The sequence below is a fragment of the Polypterus senegalus genome, chromosome 3 (assembly GCF_016835505.1).
Source record: "Polypterus senegalus isolate Bchr_013 chromosome 3, ASM1683550v1, whole genome shotgun sequence".
NCBI classification, from domain to species: Eukaryota; Metazoa; Chordata; class Cladistia; order Polypteriformes; family Polypteridae; genus Polypterus; species Polypterus senegalus.
Genome location: NC_053156.1, coordinates 148,877,461 through 148,896,927, shown reverse-complemented (window position 1 = coordinate 148,896,927; position 19,467 = coordinate 148,877,461). Strand labels below are relative to the sequence as shown.

Genomic DNA, 19,467 nt, shown 5'->3' with positions numbered 1-19,467 from the left:
ACTGCAACTACATTTTCAAATGAATTAAAATATATTTTGTTTTCAGGATTTGCATAAATACAGACAAACAATATTTGGGCTAACTAGATGTTAAGTATTATTCATTATTGTGAGATTTGGTCATACATTATGTTGTTCTCCAAGATGATCCAGAACTTCACCAAGCCTGACCAAAACAGATACTATACACTAAAGTTATAAACTGTTTCCTATTGTATAGATTAAGAAAAGGAAAAAAATTAAGCTGTTAGTCTTTAAACCATTTTCCTAAATCCTGAAAATGAAAATTCATTTTTGAAAATCTACATAAAACAGTAAGAAAAGGCAACAATGTCAAAACCTAAAGTGAATCAGACATGGCACTAGCCAACTTTCAATTTTATTACTGGTCTGAAACTTTAGGGAAAAAAAAGCAAAGGGCAAACAAACTACATGTCCGCTTCAAAATGAAAAAACACCCTGTTGAAACCCCCATCTACTTACTCTGTGCATCAATATACTGTGGGAAAGCTTTAAGACTTAGATGCTACTGCTGATTGTTCGTGTGTATAATACAGTGATACCTTGAGTGCCCCAACATACATGTTTTTTGAGATACGAGCCATCACTAGGTCGATTTTTTGCCTTGAGTTACGAGCCAAAATTTGAAATACAAGCCATCAAAGAGCTTGTCCCCGCACATTCCAAGGAACTGAAGGCGGAGGAGTTGACGGAACTACAGACGCGGCAACATACGGAGGTTCTGCAGGAGATTGATATCTCTTAAAATGAGATAAAGGGAGTTTTTGCATGTGGGAAAAAGTTTCCAACTTTAAAGAAACACCCTGAAAAAGTTACAACTAGTCGTGCAGCGGTGCTTTTAATGACACTTGCCTAACACTTGACTTTATTGAATAGTCTAACTAAACCATTCAATCTGTGAACTATTACACCTCTCCTAGTAAACAAAGAAAATGATAAGAACTTCCAAATTGTTAAAGTTCAAAGGATATCTAGGCTAGGTGCCAAAGTCTTGACATGGAATACTCTTGTGCACACTATTATCTTTTTCACTGTAGTAAACAGGAGAATCTGTGTAACTAGTGCTGGGTGGTATGACGAAAATTCTATATCACGGTATTTTTCAAAATTATACTGGTTTCACAGTATTCAACAGTATTTTTTCCCATGCATGAGTGGATGTTAACCACATTTTCCACTACAATTACTGCAGTAGACTGGCTAACAATAACCTATTCCACTTTCATGAGAACTGTACATTGCACAAAAAAAATTTTAATGTGCACACAAGTATTAATACAGGTTTGCCTGACCCCATAAAGTGATAGTTTTCAAGGGGGTGACACTAATGAAGAGAAGGAATCACATTGCATGACAGTTGCCGTCAAAATATAGAACCTTTTTATTGAACATATTTTGCAAACAACTTAAACTAAAATTTTGACAACATATTTTCAACCATCCAAAGAGGCATTTAGATTTAGTAATATATCTAGAGGTGCTTGTCAAATGTTGTACTGCACTAAACGTGCTAGAAAAGGAATAAACAGTAAATTTTTTTGTAAACCAACTACACTTTCTAGTAATGTTAACAACCTCTGTCCACTGACACGTTAAAGTGACTTTTTAAACAACATTACCATCATTAAACTGCATAATATTTAAACTAATAAATAATAACAATAAAATAAATAATAGTGCAACTTCCAGTAATAATACTATTACTTCAAGCCCAGGTGCATTACACAGTATTCACCAAATAAAAATCAAATAAAACAAGTGCAACTTGGTGATGACATCTTTACCAACTGAACCATCATTTAGGCAAATTGCATTAATATGGACCTTGCTTCAAGCTAAGCTACATACATAAAAAATAAAACTGCAACTTGCATTTATAATACTATTTGTGGTATAGCCCTACAGGCTTGTATTAGGGCCACGGGGGAAAAAAAAAAAAATATGTCGAGAGTAAAGTCAACATTTTGACTTTATTCTCAACATTTCCACTTTATTCTCGCCGTTTATATCGAGATTAAAGTCAACATTTCCACTTTATTCTTGTTGTTTATTTTGTCTTTAAAGTAGAAAGTAAACTAAACTTCATCCTAAAATCAATGTTTTATTTACTAGATTTTCTCAAACCCCGTCATAAGTTAATGTAGCATATTAAATGCTTTGTGTTAAGTGTTCCCCGACCCAGTTGTTAATTGCTACGTGCTTCTTAAACTGACTTCCTCTACATTAAGAGGAGGCACAAGCAGCAATCACCACACAGAATACATTCACTTCATGATATTCCTGCTCTCTGTAAATTTAGAATGCTAAGATATATACTTGATATCATTTCAGGATGAAATGCATTAAAGCAGGTATTAAACATGCACGGTAGTGTGGCGGTAGTGCTGCTCCCTCGCAGTAAGGGGTCCCCAGGTGTACGTTCAGTGTAGAGAACTTTATGGCAGGTGTGAGGAGGCTCCAAACAACTGGATGTATGAATGGGTATCGCACAGGTTTAACTTAAACATTGTGTAAATGTTGGGTTCGTGATCTGGTGGTTGGAGACACGAACACAAAATTCACTGGATGTTCTTCGGAGCGGGCTTTTTTTATTACATGCGTGCGGTCTCTGTCTGACATACCAAACCCCCAGTTCCAATCCTTCCTTTTTCTTTCTCCACATAACCAATCACCACACAATAAACGTCTTTGTGGAATTAAAACTATACTGCTCAAAAGAATTAAAGGAACACTTTTTAATCAGAGTATAGCATAATGTCAATGAAACTTATGGGATATTAATCTGGTCAGTTAAGTAGCAGAGGGGCTTGTTAATCAGTTTCAGTTGCTGTGGTGTTAATGAAATTAACAACAGATGCACTAGAGGGGCAACAATGAGATGACTCCCAAAACAGGAATGGTTTAACAGGTGGAGGCCACTGACATTTTTCCCTCCTCATCTTTTCTGACTGTTTCTTCACTAGTTTTGCATTTGGCTACAGTCAGTGTCACTACTGGTAGCATGAGGCGATACCTGGACCCTACAGAGGTTGCACAGGTAGTCCAACTTCTCCAGGATGGCACATCAATATGTGTCATTGCCAGAAGGTTTGCTGTGTCTCCCTGCACAGTGTCAAGGGCATGGAGGAGATTCTAGGAGACAAGCAGTTACTCTAGGAGAGCTGGAGAGGGCCATAGAAGGTCCATAACCCATCAGCAGGACCAGTATCTGCTCCTTTGGGCAAGGAGGAACAGGATGAGCACTGCCAGAGCCCTACAAAATGACCTCCAGCAGGCCACTGGTGTGAATGTCTCTGACCAAACAATCAGAAACAGACTTCATGAGGGTTGCCTGAGGGCCCAAATGTCTACTGCACCCTGTGCTCACTGCACAGCACCAGGGAGCTCAATTGGCATTTGCCATAGAATACCAGAATTGGCAGGTCCACCACTGGCGTCCTGTGCTTTTCACAGATGAGAGCAGGTTCACCCTGAGTATATGTGAAAGACGTGAAAGGGTCAGGAGAAGCCGTGGAGAATATTATGCTGCCTGTAACATCGTTTAGCATGACTGGTTTGGTGGTGGGTCAGTGATGATCTTGGAGGCATATCCATGGAGCGACTCACAGACCTCTACAGGCTAGACAACGGCATCTTGACTGCCATTAGGTATCAGGATGAAATCCTTGGACCCATTGTCAGACCCTACGCTGGTGCAGTAGGTCCTGGTTTCCTCCTAATGCACGACAATGCCCGGCCTCATGTGGCAAGAGTATGCAGGCAGTACCTGGAGGATGAAGGAATTGAAACAATTGAATGGCCTTCACGATCCCCTGACTTAAACCCAATAGAACATCTGTGGGACATTATGTTTCGGTCCATTAGGCGCCGCCAGGTTGCTCCTCAGACTGTACAACAGCTCAGGGATGCCCTCATACAGATCTGGGAGGAAATGCCACAAGACACCATCCGTCGTCTCATTAGGAGCATGCCCCGACGTTGTCAAGCATGCATACAAGCTCGTGGGGGCCACACAAGATACTGAAAAGCATTTTGAGTAGCAGAAATGAAGTTTTTGAAAAAATGGACTAGCCTGCCACATCTTCATTTCACTCTGATTTTAGGGTGTCTACACAATTGAGCCCTCTGTAGGCAGAAAACTTTTATTTCCATTAAAAGACTTGGCATCCTTTTGTTCCTAAGACATTGCCCTGTCGTTATTTGTATAGATATCCAACTTCATATTGAGATCTGATGTATCTAATGTGTTTCTTTAAAGTGTTCCTTTAATTTTTGTGAGCAGTGTAGTTATAAACTTAGACCACAGAGTGTTCAGAAATTTAAAAAAAATCTTTGTTATACATGTTTTAATTATGACATACATTCAGGGTTGCGCCCATCCCAGCAAGCATTGTGCGAGGCAGAAGCAAATCCTAAACGCCGGCACAACACAGGATGAATACAAGCAATACATACACTAGCAGGGTCAAAATAACATAAGCATAACAAAACCCCAAATCCTACATGACCTTGAAAGTAAACTGAAACAGGCCGAGTAAAGCCACCAGTAAAACATGCAAATTCAAGGCAGGGAACACCAGAGACCCCATTGTTGAGAGGCAGCAGTGCAACCTCCACGCCACCGTGCCCCCACTTGATTAATACATGCTTTAATGCATTTCATCATGAAAATTATATAAAACTAGCCAACCCGCGGTGTACCATATGCCACATAATCAGGCCGGTTTTTAAATAATTTTTAAGCACAGGGAGAAAATTTAACATTTGCAAAATCGGTAATGTAATAAATCAGCAAGAAAAGCAACATTGTAACAATGGTCCTGTCGCGTCCAGCCTCGCACTCGAAGCATACACACTGCCTGGTTATGTGTCCGCTCGCAAGAGAAACTCATGGAGAGCCGCCCACCAGCTGCCTGTGTGTGTGCCTCTGTCCGTCTCTGGCGCGGCTTCTCTTGCGCTGCCTCTGTGTGAACCGGTCAGGCACAGAGAAGGTCAGCTGCTGACAGAGCGTCTCGACTGTTGCAGGGCCTGCATTGGTGAAGCAGGTGAGACGGTAATGAAACAGAGGCACAGGGCTTATTGGTTTTTAAAGACTGATTCCTTCATTGTGCTTTAACCTCAGTTTTAAAGGATTGTCATAGATTAGATTAGATTGATAGATTGATAGATAGCTTTATTAATCCCAAGGGGAAATTCACATAATCCAGCAGCAGTATACTGATACAAAGAAACAATCTTAATAGTAATAAAATGAAAAAATTAAAATAAAATTAATGTTAGCATTTACTCCCCCGGGTGAAATTGAAGAGTCGCATAGTGTGGAGGAGGAACGATCTCCTCAGTCTGTCAGTGGAGCAGGACAGTGACAAAAGTCTGTCACTGAAGCTACTCCTCTGTCTGGAGAGGACACTGTTAAGTGGATGCAGTGGATTATTCATGATTGACAGGAGTTTGCATAGTGCCCGTCGCTCTGCCACAGATGTTAAACTTAAGGATCCCATGGGATACCCCTCGCAAACCGTTTCACACGCTGCATATGGCGATTCACCTCCGCGAGAAACATGCCTCTATGAACAGTCAACGTAGCTTGGAGGTACATGACATCAACCTGACCTGCACTGCATGTGGCCTCTACGACAGACGAACATAAATGACGCCATTTTTTCTGTGTCGTCGCGTCCGAGTTGGTTGGCGTGGCCCTGCGAGTTGTCGTCGTATCCAATGGTCTTGGAGTTGGTGGGCGTGGCTCCATCCTGTGTGCGCCATAGGTGTCTCACTTGTCGGCGGCTTAGTGAATCCACTCCCCTTCCGGCGTGCTTTTCATGGTTGTCTTGCCTTAGTGAATTATATATATAGATATTTATCTTAGCATTCCAAATGTTCAGGGAGCAGGAATATCATGAAATTAATGTATTCTGTGTGCTGCCTTCGTCTCCTCTTAGTGCAAGAGGAAGTCAGTTTAAGAAGCACGTTGCAATTAACACAGCTCAGGGAACACTTAGCACAAAGCATTTAATGTGCTACATAACTTATGACGAGGTTTGAGAAAATCTAGTAAATTAAATATTCATCTTACGATGAAGTTTAGTTTATAATGTTCTACTTTAATGACAAATTACGAGAATAAAGTCAACATGTCGACTTTAATCTCGACATAAACGGCGAGAATAAGATCAACATGACGCCACACTATTACACAGTACCCAGGTACATTACAACTTAAATACAACTTGGCTTGCAGTATTATCCAGTAGCATAGAAACAGTATTCACAGATTTGAACATAATGGTCCATGTACTCCGTTGGATGCGTGTTTAGCGGTGTAGCAGTGAAAAAGGTCCCCCCTTAAAAAGTTTCCCGCTGTGCCACGTTCTGAACATTGTTTAGGAAATTTAAACCGGTGTTGCGGTATAAGAAAAATCCATATCATAACAAAAGAAAAAAAAACAGTTTTCGTTATGAACCAGTATACCGCCCAGCACTGTGTGTAACATATACTCTAAGGGCCGATTTATACTTCACGCTCAGAATGCGTACGCGCCCGCATCATGGCTGCCACGCATTCCCAGCGTTCATTTCACGCGTCCTCTGAGCAGGTCCTCAGAAATTAACGCGACGCATGCGCGAGTTGCAGTACCAGCAAAAAGTCGGGGGGCGCAGTGTGCTAAAAGTCGTAACGTGACGTCAGAGTGTCTGTTTACTATCTACATGTGACAGCAATCCTCTATGGAGATCCTTCGGGGATCGATGTGCGCGCTTTGCTGTTTGATGAATGGTTCAAAGTGGTGAAGCAAAATGCAGATATACAGATGCATTCGTGGTGCTTTTATATTCAAGCGTCGCATATTGACGATCGTAATGACATGATACATTTTAAAAGTCTCAAATACCATCTTTTGTGCCGTCTATTTTTTATTTTTTTACTTTACCTGCTGTCAGGTCCAAGTAGCTCGTAGCGAATAAAAACTGGGATGACGTTTACGATGGTCTGCTTTAATAATAAAGTAAACTACGAGGTTAAAGTGGACATTTCGAGATTAAAGCCGAAACTTCCACTTTAATCACATACACGTTTTCACCGTGTCTTTTATTTTTTTCTCAGTGGCTCAAATACAGCTATACATTATGTTGCCGATGTGAAGTTGCAAAAAAAAAAAAAAAAATAGACAGCACAAAAGATGGTATGTGAGACTTTTAAAATGCATCGTGTCATTTATATATGTCTTTTTTATTTTTGCAGGAGACCCTGTGCAAATCATTTAACCAGTCTGATAACTACACCCACCTTGATCACTGAAAGTTACCTTAATTATGAGTGCTTAATGACCATACAATAAGAAAAAAAAAAGAAAGAACCTAATTTTGAGATACCAAAATAATAAATAAATAAATTTGTGAAGATAAACTTACTTGGATCATTCAGTTCATGCTGCTTGTGTGGCATCTGCCTTCTTCCACGCAGAGTTTTAGAAAGATTGTGAGAATTCAACACCAGTCCAGGTTTTCCATTTGAATTTGCAAGGTTAGTTCGGGTAATTTGTATGGGTAGGCTCATTATTTTATTAATATCCATATTAGATGAAGTTCCAAGCAGAGATGTACCATAAAAAGCTTTGCTTGAAATGTTTACATGTAAATGGTTTGGCCCTGCATTAAGCTGATGGATTGGTGGCCGAGAAAGTGATCCAGTGGTTACATTTACTTTTGCTGTATTATTTATGCAAGCAGAGATTGGCATGAGGGAATGTCCACAGTTTTCACAATGCTCATGATTTTCACTTTTCTTGTTACATTGACCACAAATAGTAAAAGATTCACTGGCATCTAAACCCTAGTAAAGGAAAAGAAATTTAAAGCAACCTATTTACTATAAAGAAAACACAAATTTACAATAAATGTCATTGTTAACTGAAAAGCAATTGTTATATTTAGAAATAATATTAAAACATCCACTCACCTATAACTTTTAATCATTTTTTTCAGTTAAAGATCCAAGTATTTAAACAATTTTAATATTAAAGTTATCAAAATATACACTGTAATACTTGCCTATTGCAAATCACAGTAATGTGTCAAAGCTAATTCCTGCTACACGATGCACATATCAGTAAAGTTTATAAATGAAAGTTATGAACATTACCTCTTAAAATGAAAATAATACTTTACTTCTAAAAATTAGACTTAAAAAGATTAAATATAAGCAGACATTTTCACAGGTTTTTTTCCACATTTGCCATTTTAAAAAGGGAGAACAACTTACCTCTTCAGAAGATCTTCGTTTCTGCTGGATCCGCCGTTTAATTTCTCCATCAGGTGCAGAATTACTAGCTCCTATAAGCATAACAAAAGTCAAGATAAATGTCAATGCAACACTCAAAATAGACAGAAAATATGCACTATTTACTTTATGCAATTAACACGGAAATAAAACTGACATTTCATAAAAAATGTGGCTTTGGAAATTTAAAGGGGGACTTGTTAAGAATTTTCCATTAAACACTGCAATTTATTAAAAATGTGTTATTGTGTGGAGGATATGAATGATATTTGAACGCAAATGTCACTGTCAAGCACTGTATTACAGCAATCATCAGAAGGCATGAATAACAAAAGAGTAAGTTTTATGGAAAATATTTTGTAAGGTTACTGTCAACGTCCTGTCTAAATCGTTTATAAGGGCAAGCTTTATGTTTATTATATTCTTTCCATCTTACAATTGCTTTTTAAATTACATTTCCTTTCATATTCGTTCTCAAAACAGTACTTGTTTTCTTTTTTTTGTTTCCATCTCTAGTGAAAAAACATCAGTCCTAAAATATAGCTGGCTTCCTCATTAGTTTATGAAGGCATCTGGCAAATGCACCAAGCTTTAGGTTTCCCCCCTAGCAGACCACAGCAAATAGTGTACTATCCTCCAAATACCATGCAAGCCAAAATTCAACTTGTAATTCTACACTACAAAAACACATTTTATATCGATTACCATTGTTCATGGAAAAGCACTTACCATACATACCTGGACATGTAAGGATTATGTTATCTAATTCCTGTCTTTGAACATTGGGGGGATATTCCTTTCTGGATGAACAAAAAACAAAAATAACTTTTTTCACCCTCTGTCTCCTAAATTATCCAAAATATAAAACTTTATTTACTATTATGACGTGTATTTTAAAAAAAAAAAAAAAACACACACACAATACTTTACTGATACTAAGGAGAAACACGCAATAAATAAAATTATGTCAGGATAAACCATATTTGGAGAATGAAGGATACAAGATCACAAAAACATGAATTTTACTAGAACATTGGGGCTACGTTATGATTTTTCTTGACCCTGCAAGCAGTTACTTACAAACACCACATTTTTTTATTTTTTTTTTTTTGCCAAAAAGAAAAAAAGAGGTCACATTTATATCTCTCTGCATTGCATCCCTTTCCTCAGTCCAACCATGTGAACAAGTGGGTACTTTACAGTCTGGCTGATGGAGGCCATGGAATTTCACTAATCCGTGTTCAACAAACTGAAGACTCACTGCCTCAGTCTAAGTCATTTTTGTATTACTATTTTAGGTTTCTCATGCATATAGTAAAGATTCACAAAAGGTACTGACAAAGCAAAAACAACATGAAACATTTTTAAAGCCCTTCTTCTAACATGAGCCAACACAAAGACAACAGTATAAACCTGTCAACACAAAGCTTAAACAAAATAACATACAATAAATTACATTTACTAAGTACTTCTTACCTCATCATCTCTACAAACAAGACACAGAATTAAATGCTTAGGTATTTTCATTGCTAAGCCAAATTTTGTTACACGAGTAAAGCCAGGGGGTATCGTTTAGGATACCATAAGTATGGGTAAGAAAATGTCCAAAACCTAATGGCAATTACAATCTTCCCTTTTTAAATTAATTACAGGTTCCTACAAAAGTGTAAATGTTGTGTGGAATTTATACAACAGGAGTATAAATTGCAAACATTAGGATGACTTTGTATTACAAAAGCACAACATTACATACTGAACTATATCTGGAACACCTCTGACACATACAATCTAACACAATCATTTTGTTTTGAAAGATGATGCTGTTATGCCGCTAGGACTGGTAGGAAGTAATAATCAATACATTTCTAAAGAATTAATGCTTGTGTTTAATGTTTGGGTTACAGATACATGAACATCCGTTCTTTCATTAAACCTTCATTAGTTTAAAGTAGAAATAACATGAATATTGTGCTTGTATTTAATTTCAAGAAAGTAACATGTACAATCAAGCAGACAAAATCTGAGTTCTAAGTTATAAAACGTGGGCTGGGAATTCTCCAGTTAAGCAAGACAAGTCTATGTGCTAATAGTGTGGTATAAGCTATTACAATCAGTTTGTACCTATTCACTACTTTAAGCTCATCTGGGTGTACACCATATATACAGGTGCCGGTCATAAAATTAGAATATCATGACAAAGTTGATTTATTTCAGTAATTCCATTCAAAAAGTGAAACTTGTATATTAGATTCATTCATTACACACAGACTGATGTATTTCAAATGTTTATTTCTTTTAATTTTGATGATTATAACTGACAACTAATGAAAGTCCCAAATTCAGTATCTTGGAAAATGTAGAATATTGTGAAAAGGTTCAATATTGAAGACACCTGGTGCCACACTCTAATCAGCTAATTAACTCAAAACACCTGCAAAAGCCTTTAAATGGTCTCTCAGTCTAGTTCTGTAGGCTACACAATCATGGGGAAGACTGCTGACTTGACAGTTGCCCAAAAGACGACCACTGACACCTTGCACAAGGAGGGCAAGACACAAAAGGTCATTGCTAAAGAGGCTGGCTGTTCACAGAGCTCTGTGTTCAAGCACATTAATAGAGAGGCGAAGGGAAGGACAAGATGTGGTAGAAAAAAAGTGTACAAGCAATAGGGATAACCGCACCCTGGAGAAGAGTGGATTGCAGCTGGAGTCAGTGCTTCAAGAACCACCACACACAGACGTATGCAAGACATGGGTTTCAGCTGTTGCATTCCTTGTGTCAAGCCACTCTTAAACATGAGACAGCGTCAGAGGCGCCTCGCCTGGGCTAAAGACAAAACTGCTGCCGAGTGGTCCAAAGTTATGTTCTCTGATGAAAGTAAATTTTGCATTTCCTTTGGAAATCACGGTCCCAGAGTCTGGAGGAAGAGAGGAGAGGCACAGAATCCACGTTGCTTGAGGTCCAGTGTAAAGTTTCCACAGTCAGTGATGGTTTGGGGTGCCATGTCATCTGCTGGTGTTGGTCCATTGTGTTTTCTGAGGTCCAAGGTCAACATAGCCGTCTGCCAGGAAGTTTTAGAGCACTTCATGCTTCCTGCTGCTGACAAACTTTATGGAGATGCAGATTTCATTTTCCAACAGGACCTGGCACCTGCACACAGTGCCAAAACTACCAGTACCTGGTTTAAGGACCACGGTATCCCTGTTCTTGATTGGCCAGCAAACTCACCTGACCTTAACCCCATAGAAAATCCATGGGATATTGTGAAGAGGAAGACGCCAGACCCAACAATTCTGAAGAGCTAAAGAGCACTAACAGAGCAACATGGGCTCTCATAACTCCTGAGCAGTGCCACAGACTGTTCGACTCTATGCCACGCTGCATTGCTGCAGTAATCCAGGCCAAAGGAGTCCCAACTAAATATTGAGTGCTGTAAATGCTCATACTTTTCATGTTCATACCTTTCAGTTGGCCAACATTTCTAAAAATCCCTTTTTTGTATTGGTCTTAATTGATATTCTAATTTTCTGAGATACTGAATTTAGGACTTTCATTAGTTGTCAGTTATAATCATCAAAATTAAAAGAAATAAACATTTGAAATACATCAGTCTGTGTGTAATGAATTAATCTAATATACAAGTTTCACTTTTTGAATGGAATTACTGAAATAAATCAACTTTGTCATGATATTCTAATTTTATGACTGGCACCTGTAGCTGTTAATGGGGTAGTAGTGCCATCAAGGCAATCTGATAACTATTTAAAGATTTTTCTGCAAAATTATGTTAATTTGGTGCATTCCCAAAACATGTGGTATAGTGATGCTGGAACTAGATGGCAACACTAGCACATTGGATCTTGCTCCAGGTACATGCTGGACAATTTTAAATGAGAATTGTGACTGATGGAAGATTTTGAGCTGAATTATTGAGTGCTTGCCAAAAATATAGAGCTAGAATGAATTCTGTGTACAGCTGACTTCCACCCTTCTTCTGAGATGTTAACCGAAAGGTGCTTGCCATAATTTTCACTAGATCAGGTATAGTTTTGCTTTTAGCAGCGTACAGATGTTTCTGGTTACGTTAAGAGAGAGAAAAATACTAAAATGAAAACAAGATAATGAAAAACAAAATATACAGCCACAATTCTTTTAAGTACTTCACATTGAACAACAAGTAATAAACAGCTAGCAACGAATAGCATGACAATGCAACACAGTCTCTCTTCTCCTTCAACGAACTTTGGTTGACTAAGGTGGAGAAGATGGTTTGAAAAAAGTACACTCAGATAAGGTATTTCTAATATTTTGTATGTGCTCACTTAAACATGTGTGAATGACCAAAGCACTCACATTAAAAATAGTAAGATTTTCTTGAAAAACACACACCTTCACAGAGCATCCTTAGAATTCTTGGGTTTGCATCAAAATTAAGTGCCTTAAATACAAAGTTATTTTCCTCTCTATTACCACAAAAAGACTGAAAAAACACTGTGCCTAGTGAAATGCCAAAAATATATGACATTAGACGAGGTTTTAAAATTCCACAAACAAAGACAAATGAAAACTTAACCAAAACCAAAAATCTTTACATCTGGGGCATTGGTACCATGTGAAAGAAAATAACACAAAATTGTTTGAAGCATAAGCTTACCTCTCCTTTAGGTCAAGATTGCTTTAAAGAAAGAAAAAAACAATATTAAAGATCCTACGCCTCTTAACACAATGTTTTCTATATTCATTTATATTATTTACAGTCTTAAAAACAAAACAAGCACAATTAAATCACTGGAGATATTTACGTTTCTTCAGAAATGTATGCATATGTAATCATACACTGTAATTTCAGTGAATGCTACTCTGACTGTCACTAACTAATAAGAAATTTCTGTTAACTGTCATTATGCAAGATGACACAAAAAAAATGTAAAGATTACTCAATACTGCTAAAGGCAGTCCATCACACTCCTTTTGAAGCAGGGAAAATTTTAAGTTATTCCTCCCTCCTCTTTGTATCTTTCCAGGCACAGAAAATAAATTTAAATTAAGCAATGTCTTTAAGAACCCAGAAATGAAAATAAGGAATGCCAGTGAATTGCAAACCAAGTGAACAGAAAAACAAGTTTCAGTGGTGCTAAAGCAATTGCAAAGGTTGCTCTGACAACAAATTAACACTTAGTATTGAAGCTCCGATCATCCACTGATCAGAATTGGCCAATTTTCATTTAAAAAAGACTCAATCAGTGATCAGTAAAAAGGCTGATCACCAAAACCGATATTTTCAGGCCCTGCTTTTCTAAGCTTTATGGTAATTCAGTTGAAACACTCCTTTACTTAAGGAAATACAGTAGCAGTTGAGCCAGTGTGCATCCTTTTATTGTTTTCTTTTGAAGCAAACTTCCTGCAGTGTAAACAAACAGTAGTGAGTGGAGAACGGTTTAATCAGTGAATGAGAGGGTGATTAGTATATTTACATTAAATAAAGTGAAGTAATAAACTGAAAAAAAGTAATCTGAGAAGGCAAGAAAAGCTACTTTAAAAATTCAGAGCTTAACTATATTTTGTCCTTTAAATTAAAACAGACAACACTTGAGCTTGGACAGCTAGCTTCTTTAAAATGCAGAAACTTATGCTTTTAAGCAAAGTCAAAATGACACCTTTTATTAGCTAACTAAAAGGAATACAAAATGCAAGATTTCGAGGCAACCCTGGTCCCCTCTTCTTCAGGCAGTTTGTACTGATTAGTACTACTTATTTAAAATAGTAATCTATAATTTACAATTACACCTCATATATTACGAATGTAAAGGGGAAAAAAAACCTGAATACAGTAAATGTATATTTTAACAGCAAAAGGCTGCTGTAGTGCAATTAATGATTTAAAATGATTAAAACCTATAAATGCATGTATATTTACATTTAAGCAGTGATTAATTGACAATATCAATTAATTGACTGTGTGAGAATATACATACCTATATATATTTTTGTTATTAGAGAAATGGAGAAAAGTACTTTTAATTAAGCCTTGTTTCATATAGGTACATTACAGGAGAAAAGAATTAAAGAATATGACAGCTTGTGATTATGTGAAGAGTTTTATTTTCTTTTATGACATACGTATTATTATATATTTGCATATTTTATTAGTTAAAGTATGTATTTTAAGGTAATTGTTTATTTTAGTATTTTATGACCACTGAACAATAAGCCTACATAATTTCATATTGTTAATAATACATGAACAGTTAAAACCTGTGGTCTATAGTTTAATTATAAAAACGCACTTTAATATAGAACATAAGGCTTATATGTGTTTGGTTATGCATTGGCTTAGGGTAAAAAAATGAATAAAGAAAAAATCAATCCGAGTCCATATTGGAATCAGCCAATCAACTAACATGAAAACTGGTGACTGGAGCATCTCTAGATGTAAGCGTAACTAAGTAAGGATAAATTAAGGGAGGTTGCCATTAGGACATGGGAGGAATGGCTAAAAATGGGGCTTTTCTGTCATATGTAAATAATAATTTAAAAGTCATTTCAAACAGTAATAACCACTTGCAACACTAGTAAGTCCTTAGCTGTATTTTACGTTTTCTTAATGGTATATTGACACAAAGAAGTTATCAATTTCTATTAAAAACATGAAAATTTCGGCGTGAACAGACTTTTAGTGACATATGGCGTAGAGTGGGCACATGAAGTAAACTTAAAATGCCCATTATGCTGAATTGTACAAAAAAGATGAAGGAATCCACTGAACCAATAAATAAAAATAGGTAACATTAATAATTATGTATTGAGTATGGATCGCAGAAGAATCAAAAGAAAAAAAAAATTAAAAAGATACACAACAGTAAATAAAACACACCGCTTACTGCTGTGCATTCTGACTAAAAAAAGTCATATTGCAATTATTTTGATACATGCTGTAATTGAGATGTAAATAGTGATAGGCAAGTATTAAAGTTAGCATTTTGCAATGCAACTTCAAGGCTACATACAAATGATGGCATTAATGATCACATTAAGATTATATTTGAGAATACTTATTTTGATTACCCAGTGATTATTGATTACCTAAGACGAAAGAAGCAAAGATGGAAATAAACCCTACATAGTCTCAAATAAGCATTATATCATGAACCTTGGGTTTAAATGATTATATTTAAGCAAGTTGCTGGATTTAATAAAGCAAGTCAAGTCACAACTGTGAATACTTCATTCAGCAAAAGTGCTTACATTTTCTCTATCATCTGTAAATTAATCTAATTACAATAATGCAGGATTTATACTAACCTCTAAGAACAGACTTTCTCAGAGAAAACTATTCTTAATAAGAAGTAACAGCAACTGGAAAATAAAATAATTGTTTTACTTTCAGGTAATATGCAGATGTACTATCGATTTTCCACAGTTTCTTGATTAGTACAGTGTGTACATTGTATTTAAAGTACACAGAAATTCAAGAAAATCAATTTTGAAAGGTTGTATCACTTCAGAGTACCCACCCGTTCATTTTCCAAACCTGCTAGGGGCTTATCCCTGGAGGCACAGAGCACAAGGCAGAAACAAACCTTGGGCACCAGCCCACTACAGCAAAAACATGCACTAGTGCCAACTTAGTATTGCCCAATCATCTGATCTGCATGTTTTTGGACTGTGAACAGAAACCCATGTAGACACAGGGCACAACATGCAAACTCCACGCTGGGTGGGCCCAGGATGCGCACCCAGGTCACTTTATTGTGAGGCAGCTGTGCTGCCACTGCACTATACAGTCATGGCCGAAATTATCGGCACCCCTGGAATTTTTCCAGAAAATGCACCATTTCTCCCAGAAAATTGTTGTAGTTACAAATGTTTTGGTATACACGTTTATTTCCTTTATGTGCATTGGAACAACAAAAAAAAGAGAGAAAAAGCCAAATCTGACATGTCACACAAAACTCCAAAAATGGGCCGGACAAAATTATTGGCACCTTTTCAAAACTGTTGGTAATTCATTTTATTTCAAGCATATGATGCTCGTTTGAACTCAACTGTGGCATGAAACATGTGCTGACAATATAGCAACCACACCTGAAGCCAGTTAAAATGGAGAAAAGTTGACTCAACCTTTCTGTTGTGTGTCTGAGTGTCCCACACTAAGCAAGGAGAACAGAAAGAAGAGCAGAGAATTGTCTGAGGACTTGAGAACAAAAATTGTAGAAAAATATCAACAATCAAGGCTACAAGCCTATCTCCAGAGATCTTAATTTTCCTTTGTTCACTGTGTGCAAAATAATCAAGAAGTTCACAACACAAGGCACTGTAGCTAGTCTCCCTGGACATGGACGGAGGAGAAAAATTGATAAAAGACTGCAACAAAGGATAGTCCGAATGGGGAATAAACAGCCCCAATCAATTTCAAAACATATTCAAGCTGTTCTACAGACAGGGTGCAACAGTGTCAGCTCAAACTATCCGTCGACATCTGAATGAAATGAAACGTTATGGCAGTTGAGCCAGGAGGACCCCACTGCTGACACAGAAAAATAAGAAAGCCAGACTGGAGTTTGCAAAAATGTACTTGAGGAAGCCAAAATCCTTCTGGGCGAACATCTTGTGGACAGATGAGACCAAGGTAGAGCTTTTTGGTAAAGCTCATCATTCTACTGTTTACAGAAAACGGAATGAGGCCTACGAAGAAAAGAACACAGTACCTACAGTCAAACATGGTGGAGGTTCTAAGATGTTTTGGGGATGTTTTGCTGCCTCTGGCACTGGATGCCTTGACTGTGTGCAAGGCATCATGAAATCTGAAGACTACCAAAAGATATTGGGGCACAATGTAGGGCCCAGTGTCAGAAAGCTGGGTCTGCGTCAGAGGTCAAGGGTGCTCCAGCAGGACAATGCAGGACAATGACCCCAAACATGCCTCTAAAAGCACCCAGGAATGGTTGAGGACAAGCGCTGGAGAGTTTTGAAGTGGCCAGCAATGAGTCCGGATCTAAATCTGATTGAACACTTATGGAGAGATCTCAAAATTGCTGTTGGGAGAAGGCACCCTTCAAATCTGAGAGACCTTGAGCAGTTTGCAAAAGAAGAGTGGTCGGAAATTCCAGTTGAGAGGTGTAACAAGCTTGTTGATGGTTATAGGAAGCACTTGATTTCAGTTATTTTTTCCAAAGGGCATGCAACCAAATATTAAGTTGAGGGTATCAATAATTTTCTCCAGCCCGGTTTTTAAGTATTGTGTGAAATTATGTCAGATTTGGCTTTTTTTCCTCTGTTTTTGTGTTGTTCAAATGCACATAATGGAAATAAACCTGTGTATACAAAAACATTTGTAATTGCAACAATTTTCTGGAAGAAATGGTGCATTTTCTGGGAAAATTCCAGGGGTGCCGATAATTTCGGCCATGACTGTAGTACTATTCAATTCAGAGTACAGCTACATAATCAACTCTCATTTTACAATAATTTCTCTACAGAGTGTTGCATATTTATTAACAAAAAATTTCATCATTCCTACATCATTCAGAATGTATTGCACTTGAAGAAAATTAAGTTGTATTACTTAATTTGAACAATGCGGTCAGAGTATCATCCCTCCTGCTCAACAGGGTAACTGGAAGAAAGTGCAGCCAGTATTCTCACAGCCACTTTGAAAAATGAGGGACAGAAATCTATAACCACCACAGATAACCAAGCAGTGGTTCAGTTAAACTAAAGCACTCTGAGAGGTTTTTTTTTTTTTTTGCTTTTTATGGTATGATGCAAATACCTTTGATTCATTATTACCCTTACTTGGGTCCCGTTCTTCATTTCAGCATGATCATCTCTAGTAAACGGAAGTACATAGAAAGACTAAATGGAGTTATAAAAGATGTTAAACAAAACAATACACCTAATATCGCAAAAAAAGTAATGCTATACTTTGACAGTGTTTAGCATGTCTATTGTTTTGTTTTTTAGTAAGCAATATTTTCTCATCTACCATGAAACAAATCAAATTTACCACGTTACAATGAACATAAGAGTTTCAAGTATGAGCACTCCACACTGGGATGCACCCAAGGAGTCAAAGCAATCTTAAATCTAATATCACTTAGTTAACATGAAGCGCCTAAAAGTCTCAGTCATCTAAACATTATTTAATTAATTTTGATCTGCAGAATGACTATGAAAATGTAAACCAAAAAAAAAATCAATTATGTAAAAATTTGTTAAAGATAGCTTTAATGTATGTATGTATCATATAATACATACACGTAGCATTGACAGCATGCCATACCGTGACTGTAACTGCCGAGTCAGACATTTTTGTTCTTTTAATTTTGTTCCTTTTTTTTAGTCATCATGCTGTGTGTTCAAGACAGACAGACAGACAGACATACTATATATAGTTATCAGCAGGGAGACGTGAATCCCGTGGCGAAGCAAGGAAGGGAATGTAGAGACCAGAGCGACGGACAGCCTTATATAGGCAGGCAGCCAACAACTTGGGAGGTGTTGGGATGGGGTACCCAACGCCGCCTCACACGGTGACCGAGCTGCAGGCTATGGACGTATATATGTACGTAAGTAGGATTCAGTTAGCACTGGACACCCGCGTACCAAATTTCTTAAAGGTGGGCCCATAAGTAACAGTTCAATATGGCAGCCAACAGTGGCATCATACCACCGAAATAAGTACGTACATTGGTTTCGGTTAGCGCAGGGAAGCCGGCTACCAAATTTCGTGAAGATGGGGCCATAAATAAAAAAGTTCAACATGGTGGACGTTGTTGACCGTTACGCTTAGAATTTCGAAATGAAACCTGCTTAACTTTTGTAAGTAGGCTGTAAGGAATGAGCCTGCCAAATTTCAGCCCTCTACCTACACGTGAAGTTGGAGAATTAGTGACGCTGGAAAGTTCAATATTTTGGCCGACAGTGGCGTCATAGCACCAAAATAAGTACGTACATCGGTTTTGGTTAGCGCAGGGAAGCCGCCTACCAAATTTCGTGAAGATGGGGTCAGCCTTCTACCTACATGGGAAGTTGGAGAATTAGTAACGTTGGAAAGTTCAATATGGCGGCCGACAGTAGCGTCATACCATCGAAATAAGTATGTACATTGGTTTCGCTTAGCGCAGGGAAGCCGCCTACCAAATTTTGTGAAGATGGGGCCATAAATA

At 37.5% G+C, this 19,467-nt stretch overlaps 1 protein-coding gene across 12 annotated transcripts in view; it reads right to left on the bottom strand.

Moving 5' to 3' along the window:
• senp6a (SUMO specific peptidase 6a) overlaps positions 1-19,467 on the bottom strand; it is a 136,251-nt gene that overhangs the window by 52,241 nt on the left and 64,543 nt on the right. For 9 of the 12 annotated variants that reach the window (XM_039748061.1, XM_039748060.1, XM_039748063.1 and 6 more), the window contains 4 exons: positions 12,954-12,974; positions 9,029-9,099; positions 8,282-8,352; positions 7,432-7,852 (listed from right to left, as the gene is read on the bottom strand). In XM_039748061.1, the coding sequence (XP_039603995.1) occupies positions 7,432-7,852; positions 8,282-8,352; positions 9,029-9,099; positions 12,954-12,974 (584 nt within the window). The remainder of the gene's footprint in view (positions 1-7,431; positions 7,853-8,281; positions 8,353-9,028; positions 9,100-12,953; positions 12,975-19,467) is intronic. The other 3 variants (XM_039748055.1, XM_039748056.1, XM_039748058.1) reach the window with 3 other exon arrangements.